Source organism: Buteo buteo, chromosome 23 (genome assembly GCF_964188355.1).
Source record: "Buteo buteo chromosome 23, bButBut1.hap1.1, whole genome shotgun sequence".
In the NCBI taxonomy this organism is placed as follows: Eukaryota; Metazoa; Chordata; class Aves; order Accipitriformes; family Accipitridae; genus Buteo; species Buteo buteo.
In genome coordinates, this window is record NC_134193.1 from 13,147,939 (window position 1) to 13,168,471 (window position 20,533).

Consider the following 20,533-nt stretch of genomic DNA (forward strand, 5'->3'; position numbering starts at 1 on the left):
AGATGTGGTGCAGTAACACTCTAAGTGGGACACTGGGCACCAGACAGGTTTCTTGTCTTGCTTCCACATGTGGACAGCCTTGCTTCACTGTGTCCTGTGATTTGGTAGTTATCCCTTGCTGTGAATTTTCTAGTGCGTTGTTATATACACTTTGGTCCTGCTTGTTGAAGTACTTTCTGAGCTGACTGCCTGGTTATTCAGCTACCTGGGACCTAAAGCAAAGATGTCAGCAGACTTAATTCAGCTAACTTCTCCCACAGTCAAGGAATGGCTGCTGGGTTTCATGTCATGGTCTATCTACTAAGGAATTAAGTTCAAGAGAAACAGAATGAGTGCAACTGCTCTTGGTCTCCTGCGGTTCACTCAAGGTGGAGACATGATGGGGAGAAGGTGCTGAGCTGGGACTTATGGTGCCCGATTTCCCTGCTTGACCTGCTGTGAGGCACAGGTGACTGTGCTGTGCCTCAGTTTCCCTTTCCTTCATTTTGACTGTTTAGACTAAGCTCTTGTAAATATTAAGCTTGATCTGATCTCTTGGGCTGGAAGAGCTGAGTGGTGCTGTGGACTTGGGATGGTGCTAGCTTGGAGGTTTGTGCACCCCTTCATGCAGAGATGAAATTGCTTTGCCAGCCAGATAAAACCTGGGGGCTTTGCCATCAGTACTCCCAGCCCAACTGATGAGCTCTCAGGAGCAGTCTCCTACTCTCTGTTTGTACAGCAGCTAAGGGTAATTGGCCCCAGTGGTTTAGGACACTGTATTACAGATGATACCATGATTATGATATGTGCCTAAGAGGAGCTGTATCTTCATGAGGTGTCTCTTTCCCTTTGTTCACTCTTTTATCCTTTTATTCTTGATTAAAAAGTAACAGAACACGTTTCTCTTTGCCCTCCCCTTGCTGTCTTTTGCATAATGCTATTCTGCATTGTCTGTGAGACTCAAGCACAATCTTTAACAATTTTCTCTACCTGCATCACAGGAGGATTTTGCCCTAGCACAGCTGGTGCAAAAAGCATGCATGCAAGTGAGGAGAGCAGAAACTGCTGGCCAGGAACGCCTCGGTAAGCTGGTTTTCTTGGCCTGGAGCTGTGGACCTTCCTATGGGCTGGAAGGTGATGTGCAGTCTGTGTTTTTTGTTTATTTTTTAAAGGAAATATGCTCTTGGGAGCTGCTCTGTTTGGCAATAGCCTGGGTCCAGAGCTTCAGGATGTATGGGATTGAAGTGGCTGCTCTGTTCCTCAGTCTTGCAAATTCTGAGAGCAAATAACAACCTACCTACAGTTCTCTGACCCCTGAGCTCACCTGGACACAAGGTGTGCCAAGAAACCTTGATCCTCCCTCTGAGCCGCTCAGGGTGTAGGCCAGGACCCAGGGGAGTCAGGGCACGGTGGGACACTCTTCCTCTCTTAAAGGAAGAAATCTTTTGCTTCCCTGCTGCTGTTTCTGCAAGCATGTCTCCCCCTAACCTGCTCAGTGGTGGATGACAGTCAAGGGGATGTTGGGATTGTGTCCCTAAATTTTAGTCACTGTCCCTCATATAGGACACCTGTGCTTATGTCTCTGGAACATAGCAAACTGGAAGTCCACTTCTTTGTGGTTCCATCAGAAACCTCTCCAGAGATGGATCCAGACTGTCCCAGGAGTCCCTATGAGCTGCTTTGCCAGGGCAAATAAATAGTGCCACTGGTGCTTGCTGTGATCCAATTGTCCCAGTCATCTGATGTGCAAAAGATCTGCAATATTGTACCATTTTCTCTGCCCTGTCTCAGCAAGGCAGGCTTCGCCTTTCCAGATGGAAGTGCTGCTCCATTAAGCGCAGTCACCTGCCTCAGGCTTGGTGCTTGGGATGGAGGTGAAAGTCCAGGGAAATGCTTCGTTGCCTGACAAAGCTGCTCGGAAAGGAGGAAGGCTCCTTGCTGAAGCCAAGACAGCCAGTGCTGGAGAGCAGTGTGATTTGCTCACCTCTGTCTTTGGGGCTTATGAGGAGGAGTTAGTCATGACTGAATCCATTTTTAGAATTTGCCATGAAATGCTCTTTGCCCTCCTGTAATGGTAGATTATAGATGTCTGACCTGTTTCAGTGCTCTAAATTTTTTGCTTTCTCTTAATTCCCCTGCTCTTTTCATAATCTTAAAAAGCCCAACTAAATCCTGATGCTTCCCCTCTCAAATCTAAATAATCCTTGCAATTGCAATCTCTTTCTTGTCTTTAAGGCTTTCAATGCTTAAGATCTGTGTGATCTTCCCTATGGTGTGGGAAAAAAAAAAAAAAAAAAAGCCCTGAGCATGCAGATTGAGAAAAGGGCAAACCGTGGTTTAATAGAACATCCCCATGACATGCTCACATCATTTTCTCGCTGTCACAAACACCCCCACCACCCCGTCTGCTGACTTCACTGCAGTGCTGTTGTGGGGAGTTTGTTCCTGGGAGAGGCAGGATGGTTCGGTGGCTCTGGGAAGAGAGAAGGGGATGTGGGGGTCAGGGTTTTACCTGATTCTCAATACCACCTGATGCGAAAGACAGCAATTTTTTTTTACTTTTCAGAGCTGTCATGTTGTTCATCTGTCGTCCCACCCCCCCAATCTTGTAAGCACAGGAGGATGCAGACATAAAGATTTGTGGAAACCAATGTATTTCTTTTTTCAAGATTCTGATTCCCGTCAGAAGAGGTGGGGGATTATTGAAAATGGCATTTCCCCTTCTAGTGGCTATTGATAAAAAGAGCCAGGTTTTTCCACTGTAAAACATAAGACCACAGAATATATTAGATTTACTGACCAGAAGCAGAGAAGTGAAAAATTTAGACAACTAAATAAATCAGCTGGGGGAAACCTGATTTTCAGATGAAAAGATAAATTCATTATAAAAAAAAATGCAGTGAAGACCAAAATGAAAATGTTTTTAGGGGAAACTTTAAAGAGAAAAGAGCATTCTCCTACCCTGTTCAGCCTATGAGCTCCCTGTACCCTTCCTCTCCCTCCATAAAATAAAGAAAATTTTCCTGGTGACCCAGTTGTGTGGATCAGCTCAGCAGTGCTGAGGGGTGAAGACTCGCAGGAGGAAACGCTCTGATTTTACTCTCGGCCCAGGGTCTCCTTGAGCATAACAGGGATCCTGAGCCAGTGGGAGCTGAAGCAACCTGGTGGCAGCCCAAGCATGAGGCCTCATTTCCCAAAGAAAGACTTCAGTTTCCTTCTCCAGGCAAAGTTTTTCCCAAAGACTCCAGCATTCAGTTTAATCTGCAAATTATCCAAAACAGGTTGGCGGAAAGTCCTCCTTTATCACATTCCCAGCACGTGCATGGGAAGGCAACCTACAGACTGGAGCTGCTTCTTGCTGACCTGCTCCCCAGGGCTTGCAGACGCTGGCTGGCCATGTCCCTCTCAGGGTGGTTGGTGGCTGTTGCTGTGTCTGACCCTTGAGGCAGCAGGATGTGATGCACCTTCCTCCCTTGCTGCTTCCCTCTACGACTCCTTGAGTTCGTGCTGCTACTGGCTCACCTCAGGAATAGTGCTGCCTCTGAGGGTATCTTCTGGCTCTGCTGCAGTGTGAGAAAGCCCTTCAGATACCAAAGCCCTGGGTAAGAAGCTGGTTTCTTCCAGGAAGTCACCCTTTGGATATCGCCAGCCCTTATTTGTGCCATTTGTGGATTTTGCCAGCCCTCTTGCTGTCTCCTGAAGTGAGCAGATGTTATTGCTACAGACTTGCCTAGTTGGTGGGTTGGTTTTGAACTGAGACAGCTTGGATGACTAAGGCAAAAAACGCATTAGCAGCAGAGTGCAGGGTTTCCTTACTGGGGGGGGGAGTGAAAATGTCCCCCTGTTGACAGCCCTGACTTCTCTGGGGGGGTCCCTTCTAAAAGTTAATAGTTTGTATCCCAGATTTAGCCTAAATGCAAAAGCATATTCTCACCAGCTACTGCAGTGACCGTTGATGTTAGGTGCTCCAGTCACAAGGAGGAGTTAGCTTTCTGACTTGTGGTGGAAGGGAGCAACAGAGGGTGTTGGAATAAACAGGATTAAAGGATTTCATCCATAAATACAGGATTAAAGGTATCCAGCGCTCTGCAGGAGTCATTCAAACCAAGGAGAAACAAAGTAAGTTGTCCAGAAGGGCACAGCTCTGTTTCAAGCCGGCCTGTGCGCACACATCCCTGCACCACCTTATCCGTGTGCGTGCTGCTGCGGGGGTTACATCGCCCCCCCCCCCCCCCCGCCGCGCATCTGTCCCTTCCACGGCGGTGCCCGCCGGCCCCGTGGTCCCAGGGGCTGGATCTGAATGAGCACCCCCATTGCCCCGCGCCCCCAGTCCCCCCTCCTTGCGCCCCCATTTCACACTGCACCCCCCGCCCCCCATTGCCCCCAGCCTTCCCCGGGGCTTCTGATGGCACAGACAGGGGGGACGGGCGCTCCGGAGCCCCCCGCCGCGGCTGGGGGCACCCGTGGGTGCAGCAGCTGGGCAATGCACATCTGGGCAGCGGCGCGCAGGCGCGGGGGCCCGTTCCCCCCGTTCCCCCCCCGCCCCCAGACGGCGGCACCCCCGGCCGGAGCTTTGCGCGCCCGCGGAGCCCTGCGCGGAGGGGGCTGGTGGTGGTGGTGGGGGCGGGGGGGGGCTCGATCCCTCCTTCCCCGCGGCCCCGGGGAGTGGCCGCGGCTCCGCCGTATTTATCGGGGTGGGCGGCGGCGGCCGGGCCGGGCCGGGCCGGCTCCATCCTCCCTCCCTCCATCCCTCCCTCCCTGCCTCCCTCCCTCCCTGCCCGCCTCCCGGTGCCGGTGACTGGAGCGGGCGGAGCCGCGGCGGCCGATTGGCTCCGGGCATCACATGCGGCGGGGCCGGGCCGGGCCAGAGCCGGAGCCGGAGCCGGAGCCGGGCTGGGCTGGGCTGGGCTGGGCACGGCGGAGCTCTCCCGCGGCGGGCACGGCAGCAGCGCAGCCCCTTCCCGGCCCGGAGCGCCCCCCGGTCAGCGCGGAAGGGGCCGCGCCCGCCCTGCCGGCCACCCCGCCCGCCCCGGCCATGAGGTCGGGCCGGAGAGACGGCACCTGTGCGGGGAGGTGAGCGGAGCCCCGGAGCCTTCCTCCTCCCCCGGGCAGCCACAGCGGCGGGGAAGAGGAAGGGGTGGAGGAAGGGAGGGGGATATATATATATATACACTTTTTTTTTTTTTAAAATATACCTATATATTTTACCGCGATCGATTCCGATCCCGCAACTGAAGCCCCCGGAGGGAGAAGTGCTGCGCGCTGTGATGCGTCTTCCTCTCGCCTCGGCTTCCAGTTTGGATTGTAGCGCCCGGCTCCGTGCACTGAGAGAATGGCTCGGTTTGGGGATGATCTGCCAACCCGCTATGGAGGTGGAGGGCCGGCCGGGACTGGAAGAGGGAGCAGCCGGCAAGGTGGCCCCCAAGCCGGCCAAAGGATGTATAAGCAGTCGATGGCTCAGAGGGCCAGGACTATGGCTCTCTACAACCCCATCCCTGTCAAACAGAACTGCTTCACGGTCAACAGATCCCTCTTCATCTTCAGTGAAGATAATGTTATACGGAAATACGCCAAGAGAATAACAGAATGGCCATATCCTTTCAGGGAGGGTGTGTGGGCATGGTAGGGAGGGGGAGAGGGAGACTGGGGGGAAGAGATCCCTGAGGCAGCTAGGGATGAGTGTCTGGTGCTAATGTAGACGTGCGTGTGCGATCCAGTGTGTGTAATGGGTGTGTGACATGGATCCGTGTGTCCGACATAATGTACGGCTGTGTAGCTGGGTATCATAGGAAATTGCTTCTGTGGGAATGGTGGAGTGTGCTTTTGACTGTGCCAGGGATGTGTGTGAAAGACATACGTGCATTTCAGTGTGTGTTTAAGCTGTGAGATATACAGTTGCACAGATTACCTACAATTTAAGGCAAATGCAAAAGGTTCTGTGAGAGTCATGCTAATGAGTCTTATTTCCATCTTAGAGCCTTTCAACTCTTCTTCCTCACTCTGAACAGAAGGAGAAACATGGGATAAAAAAATGGTGACACCTTAGCATTAAAGCTGCATTCATAGTAGGGACGTTGATAGCCAAGGTACCTTGTGAATCCCATTAATACAATCATTGCAGCTAGGTTTTTAGTACATCACCTCCTCAATCCATTAGAATCAACATGAATCTTGTCACTTTGATTAGATGCTTAGCCTAAGCTTAGGCTGTACTAAAAAAAAAAAAAAGAAAAAAGAAAAGCTCTGTGGCAGAGGGAGGCAGTAAGTGGAGAGAAGGATCATCTGCTGTATTGGGAAAGGGGCAGATGCCTTCTGTCTCAGAACCAGCTCCCAGACCAAGTGAGCTGCAGAGATCTTCCTCAGAAGGGGGCTTTGCTTCTAGTGATATTCACAGTGGGGTTGTAAGCCATGAGAAAAGGGAAGCAGACTATTTGAGGTTACCAGGGAGTAGATATAGTGCGTGTGTGTGTGTGTGTGCTCGTGTGTGTACAGGAGTGCATTACACTGGTGACCTCATGGGAGCTGGTTGTTTTCTTTTCATTTGATATCACACACCTATTAATGCTCAGCTAACAGCAGCAAGGCCTCCTCGCAGACTCCTAGCAACACTTTCAATTGCCACAGAGGCCAGCTCTCCTTCAGGCTTCCCCAGTTTTCACTTCCTGAGGGGCTAGCAGGAAAAAAAATACACCAGTAGAGTGAATGCACTTCCCTTGCCCCTGAACACACACCCATATTGATCTTTCTGTCCCTGTTACAAAATCGCAGGGATTGCTGTCCTTCCTCACCCATTTCTCCTTCCCTGCATTCAAGTCTGAATAAACGAGCTCCAAAGCTCCCGTGGCAGGCAGAGCATCGCATTTCCTGCAAGGCTAGACGCAGTCTAGCCCTCTCCCGTCTCTTGGGCGACTCGCCTGCATCTTTCTCGTGAAGTGTGGGGAGGGGACCCACAACTCTGCGGAGTCGGCGGGTTCAGCAGAGCCACCAGCCCTTCCCCACGCCGGAGCTGTGGGGCGAGGTGCCGGCCGGGCGGGCGGGGCAGGACGCTGTCCGCGGTGCTGAACGAGCGGAGCCGCCCGCGGTGCTGAACGGGCGGAGCTGTCCGCGGTGCTGAGCGGAGCTCTCCGCGGCGCGGCTCCGCCCTGGGAGTGCAGGGGCTCGGCACGGCTCTGGGCTAGAGACGACGGCGAAAGGCAAGGGGGTACCTAGTGTCGGGTTTGCCTTCTTTCCCGTGAGATCTCTTCCCTCGTACTTCCCGGTAGGGCGCTGGCGATTTTAGTCTCACCGGGAGTAGGCATTGCAATCTAGCAGTGGTTCATGTTTTGAATCTGCGTAGACACTCTAAATAGAACTTTTCTAGCCCATCGCTCATTTACACTATGCGCTCAAGTTAAATGACAGGGAATTTCTGAAGAACAGTTCAGCAGATGTCATTCAGCTGTATAATCTATTTTGCGGCAGTTCAGCTTATCAATCTCATTTAAAAACAATAATTATTAATTGCTTTTTGTTCCCTTTGGACCTTTTGCTTTCTTGCTCCCAAATTCCTTGAGCAGCTCAGATGCTGTGTAAGTCACTAACTCTCTCAAAGAAGAGAGCCAATTTCCTACTTTTCTTCCAAAGACACCCCAGAAAGAACTGAGGAAGTCAAAGACACTAAACAGCTTTAAAAAAGATGAGACATCTTAGAATGCTCAACTAATGTAACCGCTTAAGTAGAAATGGGATTTGGATAAGGTTCTCCTTGTGTGGTCTAGTGTTTTCTTTAACTTCTGGTCCCCACTCCATTTGAATACATGATTTTAGCTACAATCATAGCCAATTGTATTGTGCTGGCCCTGGAACAACATTTGCCGGATGGAGACAAGACACCTATGTCAGAGAGATTGGTGAGTTGTATACACTTATTTACATTTTTTGTATTCAGTCTAATGCAAAAAGCAGTCAGCCACTCAGTGTTGTGAGTGCTTGTATCTATTTTAAAGATCCACATGTAAACAAATGGGCATTGACCTGACAATCAGAAAAAAATAAGTCAGTGACAACAAGTATAACTCTAACCTCCCAATCCCATCTTCACAAGAATGCTTCATCACTCTAGCCAGCCCTGCCCAATTGCAGGAGAAGAGATGGACCTTACATTATGATCAGAAGAGCAGCAAACTTAGGTTGTCTATAAACCAAGACAGGAAGGGACTGCCAAATGCTCAGAATTATCTGTAGAATCAAATGAACTTCTGTGATATTTTCTCAGGAAGTGGTAGAACAGAGTAACCTTTTAGATTCGTATGTCTTTCAGCTATCTTCCTGCTACAGCATATATCAAGGACCCTACAAAGGAAACTTTGGGTTTAGATGATTACACTTCCTTTCCAAAAAAAGAAACCGACTTACAGAGGAAAATAATTTACCTGCAGGCTTTATGGTAATGAGCCCAATTACCTTATTTCAAAAGAAAATATAAGAATAGCTTTAAAATCATTCTTCCATTTATCATCACTGTAGGAAAAATGGGTAATATTTGGTTTGATTTTTCTCCTGCTGTTAATGATCTGGAACATCTTTCATGCCTTTCATGCATTAATCCCAGTACATGTTCAAAGGATGAATAAATATGGATCCATATGTGTTTTACATATAGATATTAAATTATGCAAACAAAGATAATATTAGGCTTGCTGCCAAAAGCGAGAGCCTCTGAATGCTGGTTGTTACAGTTTCAAAGGTGGTCCATACCAGTGGGCAACTCTCAGTCTTATTCTTCAGAAACAGGAAAAAGTGTGTAAGTGACAGATCTAGGAAGAGTTTCAGGGTCAGCTAATTGATATTGCCTGTTTGGAAATGGATCCACCTACATTGTGTTCTCTTAGTCCCTTTCTGTTTGAATTATTTCTACTTAGGAAGAGGTGAGGGAAAAATTTAAGAACATGCATGTATGTTGGTCTTTCTGTCATTAAACATGTCTTTGTATGTTTTGGGATCGGCTAGCAAGGCAAGCCTGGGTTTGTGAGCATAGCACAGGTTTAGACCCAGGGTAATGATCCAGCTGAGGAAATACCTTCTGTAGTTAAGAACATATGGACTAGTGAAGGGGAAAAGTAGTTTTGTGGATGTTCTGGCTTGGTAGGTATGGTTAGCACACAGTTTCCATGTTCTTCTATATCCCTAGATTTGTAAGGGGATCCTAGAGGCTTTTTATTGGTCCTTTTCCCCATTGTATTAATTTCATTTTACAGCACCCAGTACCGCACACATAACTTCAGTTCCTGTCCAAATCATTCCCAAGGGGGACACTGGCATTACCACTGAATATTGTAAGATAATGGTATGAGTTAAGTGCACAGTCTCCATCTTGTTGGCTCTGCCTTGGTGATGAAGGAAGAATTAACCCCTGATTTTTGTCCCAAACACCATTGTGCAGCACTGTCTTTGATCCAGACATTCGGAAGTAATTTTAACTACAGCACATTTGTAACACTGAAATATAAAGGGATTTATCATAGAGTAACACTGAGAATCTTTACAGCCATGAAATATTTTCTATTTCCAACATATGCTGGAAAGATTAAGCATTGTGAATAAGAAAAACTGTCTTCTGGTTTTCCAAGTGAAACCTCTTTAGAATGCTCCTGCCACTTCCACAAACTGTAAGTTGTTCCATTGAAAATGTTACAAATCTGTGCTAAACCAGAGCAGGCGAACATTCCCATACATTTACAGGCTTGTTGAGCCAAATTATAAGTCCATGCAGAACAACAGGTGCTTTATTGCTGTGTTTGGCAGGAATGGAATTTGCCTTTTTTGGTTAATGATTTATGGATATACCTTTCCTTCTCCTGGGTTTATTAAAGTCTCTAAATTGGAGTGAGGGCTCATCACTGAAGAGTGAATCAGATCTTAAGGGTATGAGATACACATCTCAAGTCTTTTATGACCAGGAACTGTAGGCAGAGCTGTTGAAGGAAAACCAAAGCTGCCTGGATACTTTGTGCCACAGATACAAAGACAAAAATGTTAAGATTGTCTGTTCATTAAAGCTGAGAAAAAGAGAGAGGAGTCCATACAAATATTTTCATGATTTTTCTCTTCTAATCAAAATTTTCTTCTATGTGTCTCCCCCGAGACCCAAGATATGAACCTGCAGTGCAATCTCACTTGGCTGTTTTCTGTGCTCGTGTTACTTGTCAAGCAGGGTTAATTAAGCACATGGGAAGAGCAAGTGATGTGTCAGTATATGCAATGTTTCAAGAATTGGAATGGCTGAGTTATGAATAATCTTTCTCTGTCAATTTTCTGCATGTAGTTTGTAGCACAGAAAAACATTACTTGACTCTAGGATAGAAATTCTGATCAAAACCAGGGCTCTGAAAAAACACCAGTTTGGTGGTCAAAGCATTTAGTGGTGAACCGGAGCATTGGCTTCAAGTCCTTGCTCTTTAGACAAGAGAAATAAGCTCATCCTTCCACTAGCAACAGAATGACCTACACCCTAGGTTCTTGCCTGCTCTGATCTGGGAGTCTCTCATGCTTTGGCTGCTGGAAGTGTTTATTTCACATCAGTAATTATCCACTGGAACAGAGATGCTAAAAACTTGCTACTGTCCATCTCAGCTGAGTACCTTAGCCAATAGGTTGTAGAGTCAGTCTCTCTCTGTCCCAATAAATATTGCATTGTTTGTACACACTGGAGTGATGCCAACTGAAAAGATGCTGGGGGAGTTGTACTGAGTGGCCCAGAGCCTGGTGGTAAGAGCTCCAAATGTAGGAATGTGAACTTCACATCTGAGCCCTGAATGGCCTTGCAGGTAGATGCCTTGCTTGTGATGCTCTTGGCTGTCCAGACTGAGGCACGCTTGTTCTCTCCCTGTCTCCTTCCTAATTTCTCAGTTCTTCATGAGAAGCTTCAGTAGACCATAGGTTTGTCCCAGCCTGACAGTGACGATATCAGAACTTGCAATCTATTTTCTGCCCTGTTCTGGGGCATACCCTGTTTGAGGACACCAGTGGGTCTGTAGGATGTTCATCTGCATGTCACTGTAGGGCTCTGAGTGTGTGGCTCCCCTACATGTTTTTGATGTGAGGGCAGAATATAACTTTCCTCAGCTATTCAGCATGACAGCTCTTGCACTTTACTAATGGATTTAATTCTTTATCCTATCCACAGGCACTTCGTGCAGTCATATGCGAGCTGTTCATATTAACCTTTGCATGAACAAAGCCTTACACACCCAAACCTATTAAGGCTGTCACATCCAAAGGCCAAGGAAAGCCACTAGGACATGGACTAGGAATAGTAATGACTTTCCAGACACAGAAGTTGTTTCTGATCTGAAACATATTGATTAAATGCGTGTTTGGCCCAGTCTCAAGCTTTGCTGTGTCCACAGCAAACAACCTCCTGGCACAGCGCTGGCTGCTGCCCAAATTCTCCACCCTCCTTCCAAGCACACACACTGATACTCATTATCACCTGCTTTCCCACTCTTGAACCCAAGCAGCAACACAGCCTTCTGTCTGAAGGGGGCTGCAGGATGCCCCAGCAGCAGGATTTCTGAGTCAACAGCAGTGCCATTTCAACGCTGCACAGGGCATGTGACTCATGTCCTTGCCCTCCAGATTCTTCCATTACACACAGTCACGTGAATCCTTTTTTTCAGCAACAGGCCCCACTACCTAATGGGGCATAAATTTTATTTTTCATCCCGTTGTTACTGCCCTGATTCTTAGGCTAAATCAGTGTAAATTTAGACAGGCTTTAGAAAAGACCCTCTTTCTATACCCTCTTATTTCCCCAGCTACTCCCTGCCAACCCTACAGATCACAGTTTTTCTTTGTAATAAATACCCAAGCCCATCTGTGAGTCTTCCTGCTTCCCTAGAAGCTGACAAGAACTTCTTTGACCCAATTCCTAAGAGCTCTGTGTAGTCCTAGCTTTGGGAAGAGCATATTCTATCAAACCCTTGAGTACCTGATGTCTGGGTCTTTAAAGCTGGGAACTGTACCTTAATCACAAGGCACCTGACCTAGATTGAGCAAACAGCTGGTAGCAGAGTAGTTATAAGTCTTCCAGGAAGTGAGGGAATAATGAGGGGGAGTGTATGTGGGTAAAGGTGTATTCTTTGTGTGTGTTAGAAGAGCTATTTTTAGAGGCATGCTAGTAGTTGTGGGATGGAAATATAGGATGGGCTAGAAGGTCTTTGCTTGCAAAGATTTTGTATACTTGTTGAACTAGAAGGCGTTGTGGGGTTGAAGAGCAGGCAGATGAAGCTGTTAGGGTGCTCCTGTGTGCATAAGGGAAAGCAGGGGAGCAGTAAGGTAACTTCTCCTGAAATCACATGTGATGATTTCTGACCCTGTCTTCTTTCTTCCCTATTTTCTGTACTGGGTTGGAGTCCTGGGATGCCTCTAGCTCTTGCTGTGGAGAAACTGCTGGAAGGAGAATCTTACTGTAGGATTTCTGTTGAAGGTCATAAAAGATCTGATGGCCTTGCCTTGTTCCTGCTTCTCTGTGGGTAAATAGCACTGAGATGGGCAGCTGGAGCTTCTCAGTCTGTTGGTGATAGCTTCTGTATCCTTTGAGCAGTGTCAGTGAGGCTCTGTGAAGGGGCAGAAGGCTTGGAGGTGCTGCTGTTTGTGGAAACAGCATTTTCAAGGAGAAGCTAGTTTTGGGTTTGCTTTTTTTTCCCCTCCATTTCAGCCAAGGGCCTACAGTGTGAGCTCAACGGTCACCTGCTCTGTTTTGCTGTCTGGCCAGTTAGTGTGTGTGTGTGTGATCTGCTTGTGACTGGTCATCTTGCCTGGCTGTAGAGGAATGGGAGATGGAGTTGCTGGGGCTGTGAGGTTAGGAAAGGTAGAGGGGAGTAGACATGACATAGGGTGAAGGATGAAGTATACGGAGGAGCTTGGATCACTGAGCTGTGTAGGGATCTGGGGTGTTCCTTTGTAGGAAACAAAACTTTAATTCAGCCACTGATGAAAAAGCCTGTCCAGAAGTAGTAGTTTCAAGCAGCTTGGAAGCATCTTCAGTGATTAGTGCTTTGTGACTGACTTGCTGAGTTGGGTATACATTGATGTGCTAAGCATGTAAGCCTCTTTGGGAGGGGTATGCTGTTATACTGGTCTTCTAGGTGTGAGAAACCCGTCTTTCCGTAACAAGTACTATGCCTAAAGCATGGGTCTGTGTGCCAGTGCTGGGTCAGACTTGAGCAAGAGTTGCCATGCCTGTAAAATTCTTGTATCAAAACTGCTGCTTCTTGTTCTGTGGCCACAAGACTTGACATTCATGTTCTTTCTGTATAAGAGAACTAAAATCACCTTTTGTCACTAGTAGAATTGCAAAATGTAAACAACTGTGCATCGAACAGCAGCTCATCTCTTTGGCTCTGATGGTCAGAAATGCTAAAGCCACTAGAACAAACATTTCTAATCTCTTAATTTGCGAGTTTATTTCCCTTTTTGGGTGGGGCTGCTTTGCCTCCATTGACTTCAGCTGAAATCAGGGTTCTAAGGCACATTTGAAAATTGGTTACAGGTGCCAAAGCTAATTAACATGTTCTTGAAATTGATGCCCATTACTTGCCCACATCTTTCTTCCAAATGCGAATGCTTCCATTTGGCATTGAATTTGTGTTGAAACTCTTATCAGTAAAGTATAATACTGAGGGATCTGGTGCCATAGATGAAAAAAGGTTTAGTAAAACTGTGGAGACTGAGCTTGATTTTTCTCTCTTCTGAGCTAGGACAGGAAGCTGTGATCCCATGGTATGCTTTAGTCTGCACCCTGGGCCTGAGGCACAAACCTTACTGCTTCTGCTGTTAATGGAAGGGAGTGGGGATTTCTCCCTGAATCAGATACACAGTGAAAGAAAAACAAATGAGTCTGCAGCTGTGGAAATTGAGAAGATGGAGGAGAAAGTATGAAGGAAGAACTGATGGAATAAATGATAAATAAATAATTTCCTGCCAGTGTTTGCAAGCTTGCTGTGCTGACTGTTACTCCCCAAGATATCATCTTGTTTCAGTTTCCTGGATGAATTGTAAAGCACATGTTTTCTTCCATGTCAATAATTACAGAAATATGTGATCTCAAGTTTAAATATACCCTTAGAGCAAAACTTCAGTATTTAAGATTCCCTCCAGAATATTGAGTAAAGGTGGAAAGCATGGGGTGAAATGATCAGAATAAAGGTAAACAGAATTTCCAATGTGAAAAAAATTTGCCTTCAGAGAAATAATAATGAAATTCTTCTCTATGCTTAGTTCCAGTATACTTAAACCTTTTGGTTTCAACTCTGCTCAGAGAGCTGAAAAGGGCATGAAGTTGGTGCCTGTAGTTTGTATGACTCTTACTATCAGTGCAGAAGCATAGGTATCTCCTTGACACATTTGATTTTTATTCTTTTTCAGGATGACACTGAGCCGTACTTTATTGGAATATTTTGTTTTGAAGCTGGTATAAAAATCATCGCTCTAGGGTTTGTTTTTCATAAAGGCTCTTACCTCCGAAATGGTTGGAACGTGATGGATTTTGTCGTGGTCCTCACAGGGTAAGTGACCTCCTCTGACCCTAAGTTTAAGGGGAACTCCTGCTTTGATTTGTGTTGTTTTTTAACTGTGGATTGGGGTGGGAGTGATTTTTAGTGAAATAGTACTAAACCCCTGCATTTCTGACCTTACTGTCTTTAAATAACGGCTGTTGTGCTGAATGAGTCACTTCCAAAGCATTGTTTGAACCAACTAAAAAGAGGTTTTAAGGGTATTTATTTGTATATATGCTGGCATGTGTCTTATCCAGATGTTTACTGACATTTCTCAGACTCTGCAGGTTCTAATTGCCACTAGGTACTTAAACCTGATTTAAATCTATCTTCTGACATTACAGGATAACTTTAAAAGTCAACATGGAGTGAGCTAACAAATTAAATGCACCCCATTTTTAAGCTATTGCAACTGTGAAACCAATGAAGTTTCTGTAGGAATGAATTTGGTCTGCTATAAAATAACTTTCCTAAAAATAATTCAAAGAGGGTGCATGTCTTATAGAGGACAGAGCTGAAAATGTTATCTGTGCATTTTGTACCCTGGTTTGAAATGATATCACTAATTTATTTCTTGGAAACGCTTACAATGTTTTTATGTTACACGTTGCAACAGTTTCTATATCTATTTATATAAATGTAGTGTAATGCTAGTGAATAGTGAAAATACAAACATTAAGTAACACTTACGGCCTACAAATGGTGCTTTAAAGCTCCAAAGGAAATGTTCCAAAGGTCTGCTTGAGGTCCTGATCTTGCAGCTTTCATCTTGGAAGTATTTCAGTTAGTTTTTCCCCCTGAAAACTGCAGTCTGGCTCTTGTTATTAATATACACTCATTTCACACACCTTCTCTGCTACTGTGTGTGATGAACATATATATTCTTTGGTCTGATTAGTGGCATAGAGTAGGATGCTGCTAGGAAAATGCTTGCATACATATACAGATGTATTCATTAGATACATTATCACTGTAATTCTATTTGCATTCAGTGCACCATGTGATATAGCAATTGAGAGGCCAAAGGGAATTCTTTATGTATTGAGAGGAAGAAAATAAATATGCAGGGCTTGATTCTTCTGCTGCTGGGGCTGCGTATTTAATCAATAGAAACTTCAGTGGAGCCACAAGGAGAATCAGATTTACATACTTGGAAGCATAGGGGGTACCAGGCTGAAAAGAGAATTAGCACAGATGCTACAATTATTCACACCGATGTTATGTTCTGATTCCTAGTTAGCACTATGCCCTTTTGTGTGTTTGTAAAAAAAAAAAAAATCAAAAAAAAAATCAAGGCCCTGATTCTGGAAAGGACTTTGGCAAGTGCTTTAATTTATCCTTCAGCAAAGTATTCAAGTACATGTTCGAATTCAGCTGACTTCAGTGGTTCTGTACTTAAAGTTAAGGCTATACATAAAAGCTTTTCTGAATTACAGCCATATTGTTATTTGTTTAGGCGTGTTTTAGATTTGTTTTTTTTTTCATAAACACAGGCCGAGAATCAAAATAGTTTTGTTTTTTTTTTAAACTGGCTAGCTGTGACTGAGACATTCAAAGTTTTGCAGCAGTAGCTGAAACATCATGTGTGTGTGCCGTGCTTGTGGAATCGCAACTGAATGCGCGATGCTATAGGTGTGACACCAACATCTTACTGGTGCTGGTTTTATTGCAAGTGCTATTTGCAGTGCTGTTTGATCTCTGAGCATAATTGTGGAATATCGCCTTGATTAGACAGCTGTAATAAGGAATCCTGTTGCCATCTGCAAACACGCATATTCTTTTGAAGTACCATCCTGTTAACGTCAAAGCTGCTGGTTTCCAATGGTGATACTAGCTGGGTTGTATTGAAATTGTCTTGTACGTGGACTTCCCACCAGGCAGGCAATGCAGGGAAGGCAAAGTGTAAACTGATTGACATTAAGTCCAAGAGTCATCTCCACTGAGGAAATCCACAGACCTCTAATCCTGTAATTCAAGGGCTGCATTTAGCAAGGCGCCTGTGCTCATGCCAAATTTTTGGTGTCTAGGGGGGGCCCTACTGAAAATAACAGGGTTACTCATGTGCTTGGTTAGATAAATGCTTTCCTGAACGTGGGGCTGTATTTCCAAACCCAGTTCTTGAGGTGGAGGGACCTACAGTAGAGAAATACTGCTGGAAGATCTGCAGCTTCACACAGGGGATTGAATTAGTGTTTTCTCTGTAGCCTGTTGTGTTTTGCTCTGAATTTCCTAGATCCTTATTATGTTCTTAGCTCACTCCTGTGTTGCCATGGGTCTGTGCTAGAAAGCAGGAGCTCCTCTTCCTTGAGCTTCCTTCACTGTCCAGAAAACCTTTCACCTGCCCGTCGCCTACCCTGGCTCAGTTAGCAAGGGGAAGTCTGAGCAAGGCCATTTCTTGGAGGTGGACATCATCCTGGCATTTCTGTGTCAAGACTTTAAAGGCAGGTTGCTGAGGAAGAACTTTTACTACTGACAAATCTGGCTGTTTCTCCAGGGAGGGGCTGTGAGGTGGTGACACAAGCGGGACCTTAATTTTCATTTCTGTGGAAGGTAGTCTCCGATCTGTGTGTTTCAAAAAATAATCAAGCAGGTTCTGTAACTTATTAGAGAATAATAGAAAAGGACAGCGCTAAACTCGTATTTAATGTGTTCTTATAAATATAGATAGGTAGGACATCAGGTTTTGAAATATCATTTTACTACTCTATCAAAAGCTTTCTTTTGCCATATGTGCAAGATTTCTACTTGAAAATGTTAATTCATGTTTCCCAGGCAGTGATCAGCATTCAGTTCCTAAGCTCAGTTTCACATTGATCTTCAATATCATAGAGGGATTTTGATTTCTCTGTTTTTTCTGTGTAAGCATGAACGGTCAAGAAAATGCGTTTCATGATACCACATGCAGAGTTGTATACTTGCTAATCCTGTTGAGTGCACATTTTTATTAAGGTAAATGGTGAATGTCAGAAAATCTGATCCCACTTTCAGCTTTTAGCTAAAACCCATAAAAGCAAAGAGCAGCTTTGCTCTTGTTAGCTGTTTCCGTAGGAAGAAGGCCAGCCAGTGTCTGGGTGTGTTTTGGAGGAGGCTGTGGGGGAAGGCTCTGCATTTATTGAACTTACCCTTATGTAAATATTACAGTGATCATGCAGTAACCCTTTCCACCTGTTTTTTCCAAACCCACTTTTTGCTACTTAATGCCTGCACACTGCCATTACTGATAAATACATATTTGTTTTATTTGTGTGTGATGATGGACATTTTGTCAAAATCAGACAGTAGAACTTGTTAATCAGAAAATAAATTAGGGCTGTGTTATATACAGCCAGGATCAATATCCTATTGAGCTAAACTGGAGTCTAACAGATAGTGGCCCAAAATGGCTTGGTTTGCTGTTCCAGAAAACACTCCCTCCCTTTCTTTCCACAGCAATGCTGTGATGCCTTTTTCTCATTTACTTTCAAGGAAGCATGCTGATTTGCTGTTAATAAAGGCCTGGAAAAATAATAGATTGCTGTTCCTTGAAGGATTTTGTTTCCTTTGTAATTTTTTAAGTTATTTCTTGTAAACTCCTCTAGTTGTAGATGAGTATCGAGGAAAGCTGCCCTGCTGTGATGTGCCTGTTGCCACTGTGGAGAGAGACACTTATATTTTATAGCTCCTGCTCATTTTATTTTCACATCTTTGTGGGATTGCATTCGTTCCAGTGATGACATCATCCATTAGCAGCTCTAAATCACACAAAAACGTGATTTCTCAACTAGCCTGGGACTATATGATCTTAATGCACTTTTCCCAAGGTAGGAGTGAAGGGACTTTTTACTTTATTGCTGCAACCTGTCTTGGGGCGGAAACCGCAGAAATCCACAGTTGTCTTGGGAACGAAGTCCTCCCTACGTACAAGCCCCTCAGATGGCAGTGGATGAAGCTATGAGCCTGGATTCAGGGCCTTGAGGGTTCAGACCTGTTCCCGTCGGAGCTCATGGGAAGATTTCTCCCGGTGTCCCGGACTTTGAATACAATAGCCTGAAGAACTGCTGTACTGGGTTAAACTACAGACATCCTCTCTAGCTGGAGCTGGTGTAATGGGGTGGCTGCTGAGGGGAAGAATGGAGAACAAGGCATGGATAAAATGATCCTTATCTTCTTGATTCCAAAAATTCAGATGTCTAGGGATTTTTGAGAAAAAATATGGGTCTGATGGCTTTTAAACTGTGGTCCAAGAGGACTGTCCTCCTTGGTTGTGTTTTGGAACATGTTTATACTTTTGGCTTCATTGTATCCTGGGTAATGGGTCTCATGGTTTAATTGTATACCACAAGAAAAGGTGCTGATTATCCCTTTTTTCATCACTAGCTACCTGAGATTTCCTTTGGTATCTTCTAGATTTTGTATAGTAATATCTGGAAAATAATCATTCCTTTTTCTGCATGCTTATAGTTTTATGAATCTCCAGCATTGCCCCGGTCAGAGATTTATGTTGCCCAGCCTCCCTTGACTTGAGAGCTTTTCTGTGCACCACTGACCTATGCTGTTGCTCTGGTCCTTTCCTAGTTCTAGCATATCTTCTTGGAGGCAGTGACCACAAGCTGGTATAAATAGATGGAACACTTGAAAGGATCATGCTCTGTCCTGTATGGGCAGAGTTAATTTTTTTGGCTTTCAATCAGCCTGGATTAAACACTCTTGAAGAGTCCTGGTAGCTTCTTGAGCCAGTTGGATCGGCTGCCTGGATCTCTGGGTGGGACTGGCAGAGACAGAGTGTGCCAGGCCTCGAGCTGCCAAATGATGTGCATAAAGTCTCTGTGCTGTTACTGATGTCTCAGGCTGTCGGGAACAAATTACAAAAGCTAGAATTATCTTAATTGTCTGGATGACTGAGAAATGTGCTCCTAGCTCCTGGTGATGCTAATAATTTGGAAGGTAACTCATTTAGTTGCATAATAAAGACCTGTTCATCCTTGATGTTAGCTTTGCTAGTTACCAGGATCATCTTGGTATGTGGGCAGTCTGAGATGCTATTCCTGGTGCAGTGTATGAGGAGCAGCAGTAGCCTTGGTTGCAGTGATGGCTGTCAAAGGGGGAGGCATAGGAGCCATCAAGCCTGGTCTGTGCAGCAGGCTATGAACCTCTGATCTTTCAATTTGAGGTGGATGTACCTCCTAGACAGGGTATGGGGTGAGATGTGACCACAAAAGTATTTGAGAAGTGGATGGCTGGTTGAGGGCATGTTCCTGTGCATTCAAAAGCCCTTAGACTAGGATGTCTGAATTATGGAGCCTTATGTGACTGGCTCTTGTGTACTTCCCCAAAAACCTCAATCTTGCCACCTGCAAATAACCATAGAACATAATAATTTGCAAAGCAAAATTACAATGAAATAAAAACCCTTGGATGCCTTGCCAGCACCACTTTAGACAGTATGCTCAGTACTTTGTTTATAAGCTTTAGATCTAGACACCTAAGGAATAAAGGGGCTTTTCTGACATGGAACTTTTGGCACTTCTGTGCTAGAAAACAAAGCTGAGCAGCAACATGGGTTGGGAAAATGGATACTTTAACAGGGACAAGCTTCCTCTTGATTAGTTGTCACAAGGAGAACGAGTAAGCTTCTTTGCATGGTTATAGAGTATGGGTGGTGATGGACTAAGGCTGACTGCTATGAGCATTGTGCATGAGTCATGCTAAGAGCAAAGCCTCTATAGATTTTAATGGAGCTGATCTTTGTTTTCAATTTCTTTTATGCTCCAGTGATGGATGGGTACTTGCTGGCTCAGAAGAGCTAAGGGTACCTTCTGAAATTAAATCAGATAAAAAAATTGACAAGGCAAAGGGATTTTACCTGTATTCCTGAACGCAACGTGTTAACTGGTGATCTGGCTGGTGTATGGGGGCAGTAATGGAGGAAGGCAAGTAACCAAATTTTTTTTTTTTGAGGCAGAGAAAATGAGTGGTGAGTAACTGGAAGGGAAGAGGGCATGTGAGGTCTCAGTTCGAACAGTCAAAAATAGTTTGAA

The 20,533-nt window shown here is 45.2% G+C and overlaps 1 protein-coding gene across 1 annotated transcript in view; it reads left to right on the forward strand.

The window, feature by feature from the left end:
* Positions 1–4,829: 4,829 nt before the first annotated feature.
* Positions 4,830–20,533, forward strand: part of CACNA1B (calcium voltage-gated channel subunit alpha1 B) — a 310,121-nt gene continuing 294,417 nt past the window's right edge. The window contains 3 exon segments of the mRNA XM_075054744.1: positions 4,830–5,571; positions 7,763–7,868; positions 14,386–14,525. Of these exon segments, the coding sequence (XP_074910845.1) occupies positions 5,312–5,571; positions 7,763–7,868; positions 14,386–14,525 (506 nt within the window). The 5' untranslated portion in view covers positions 4,830–5,311.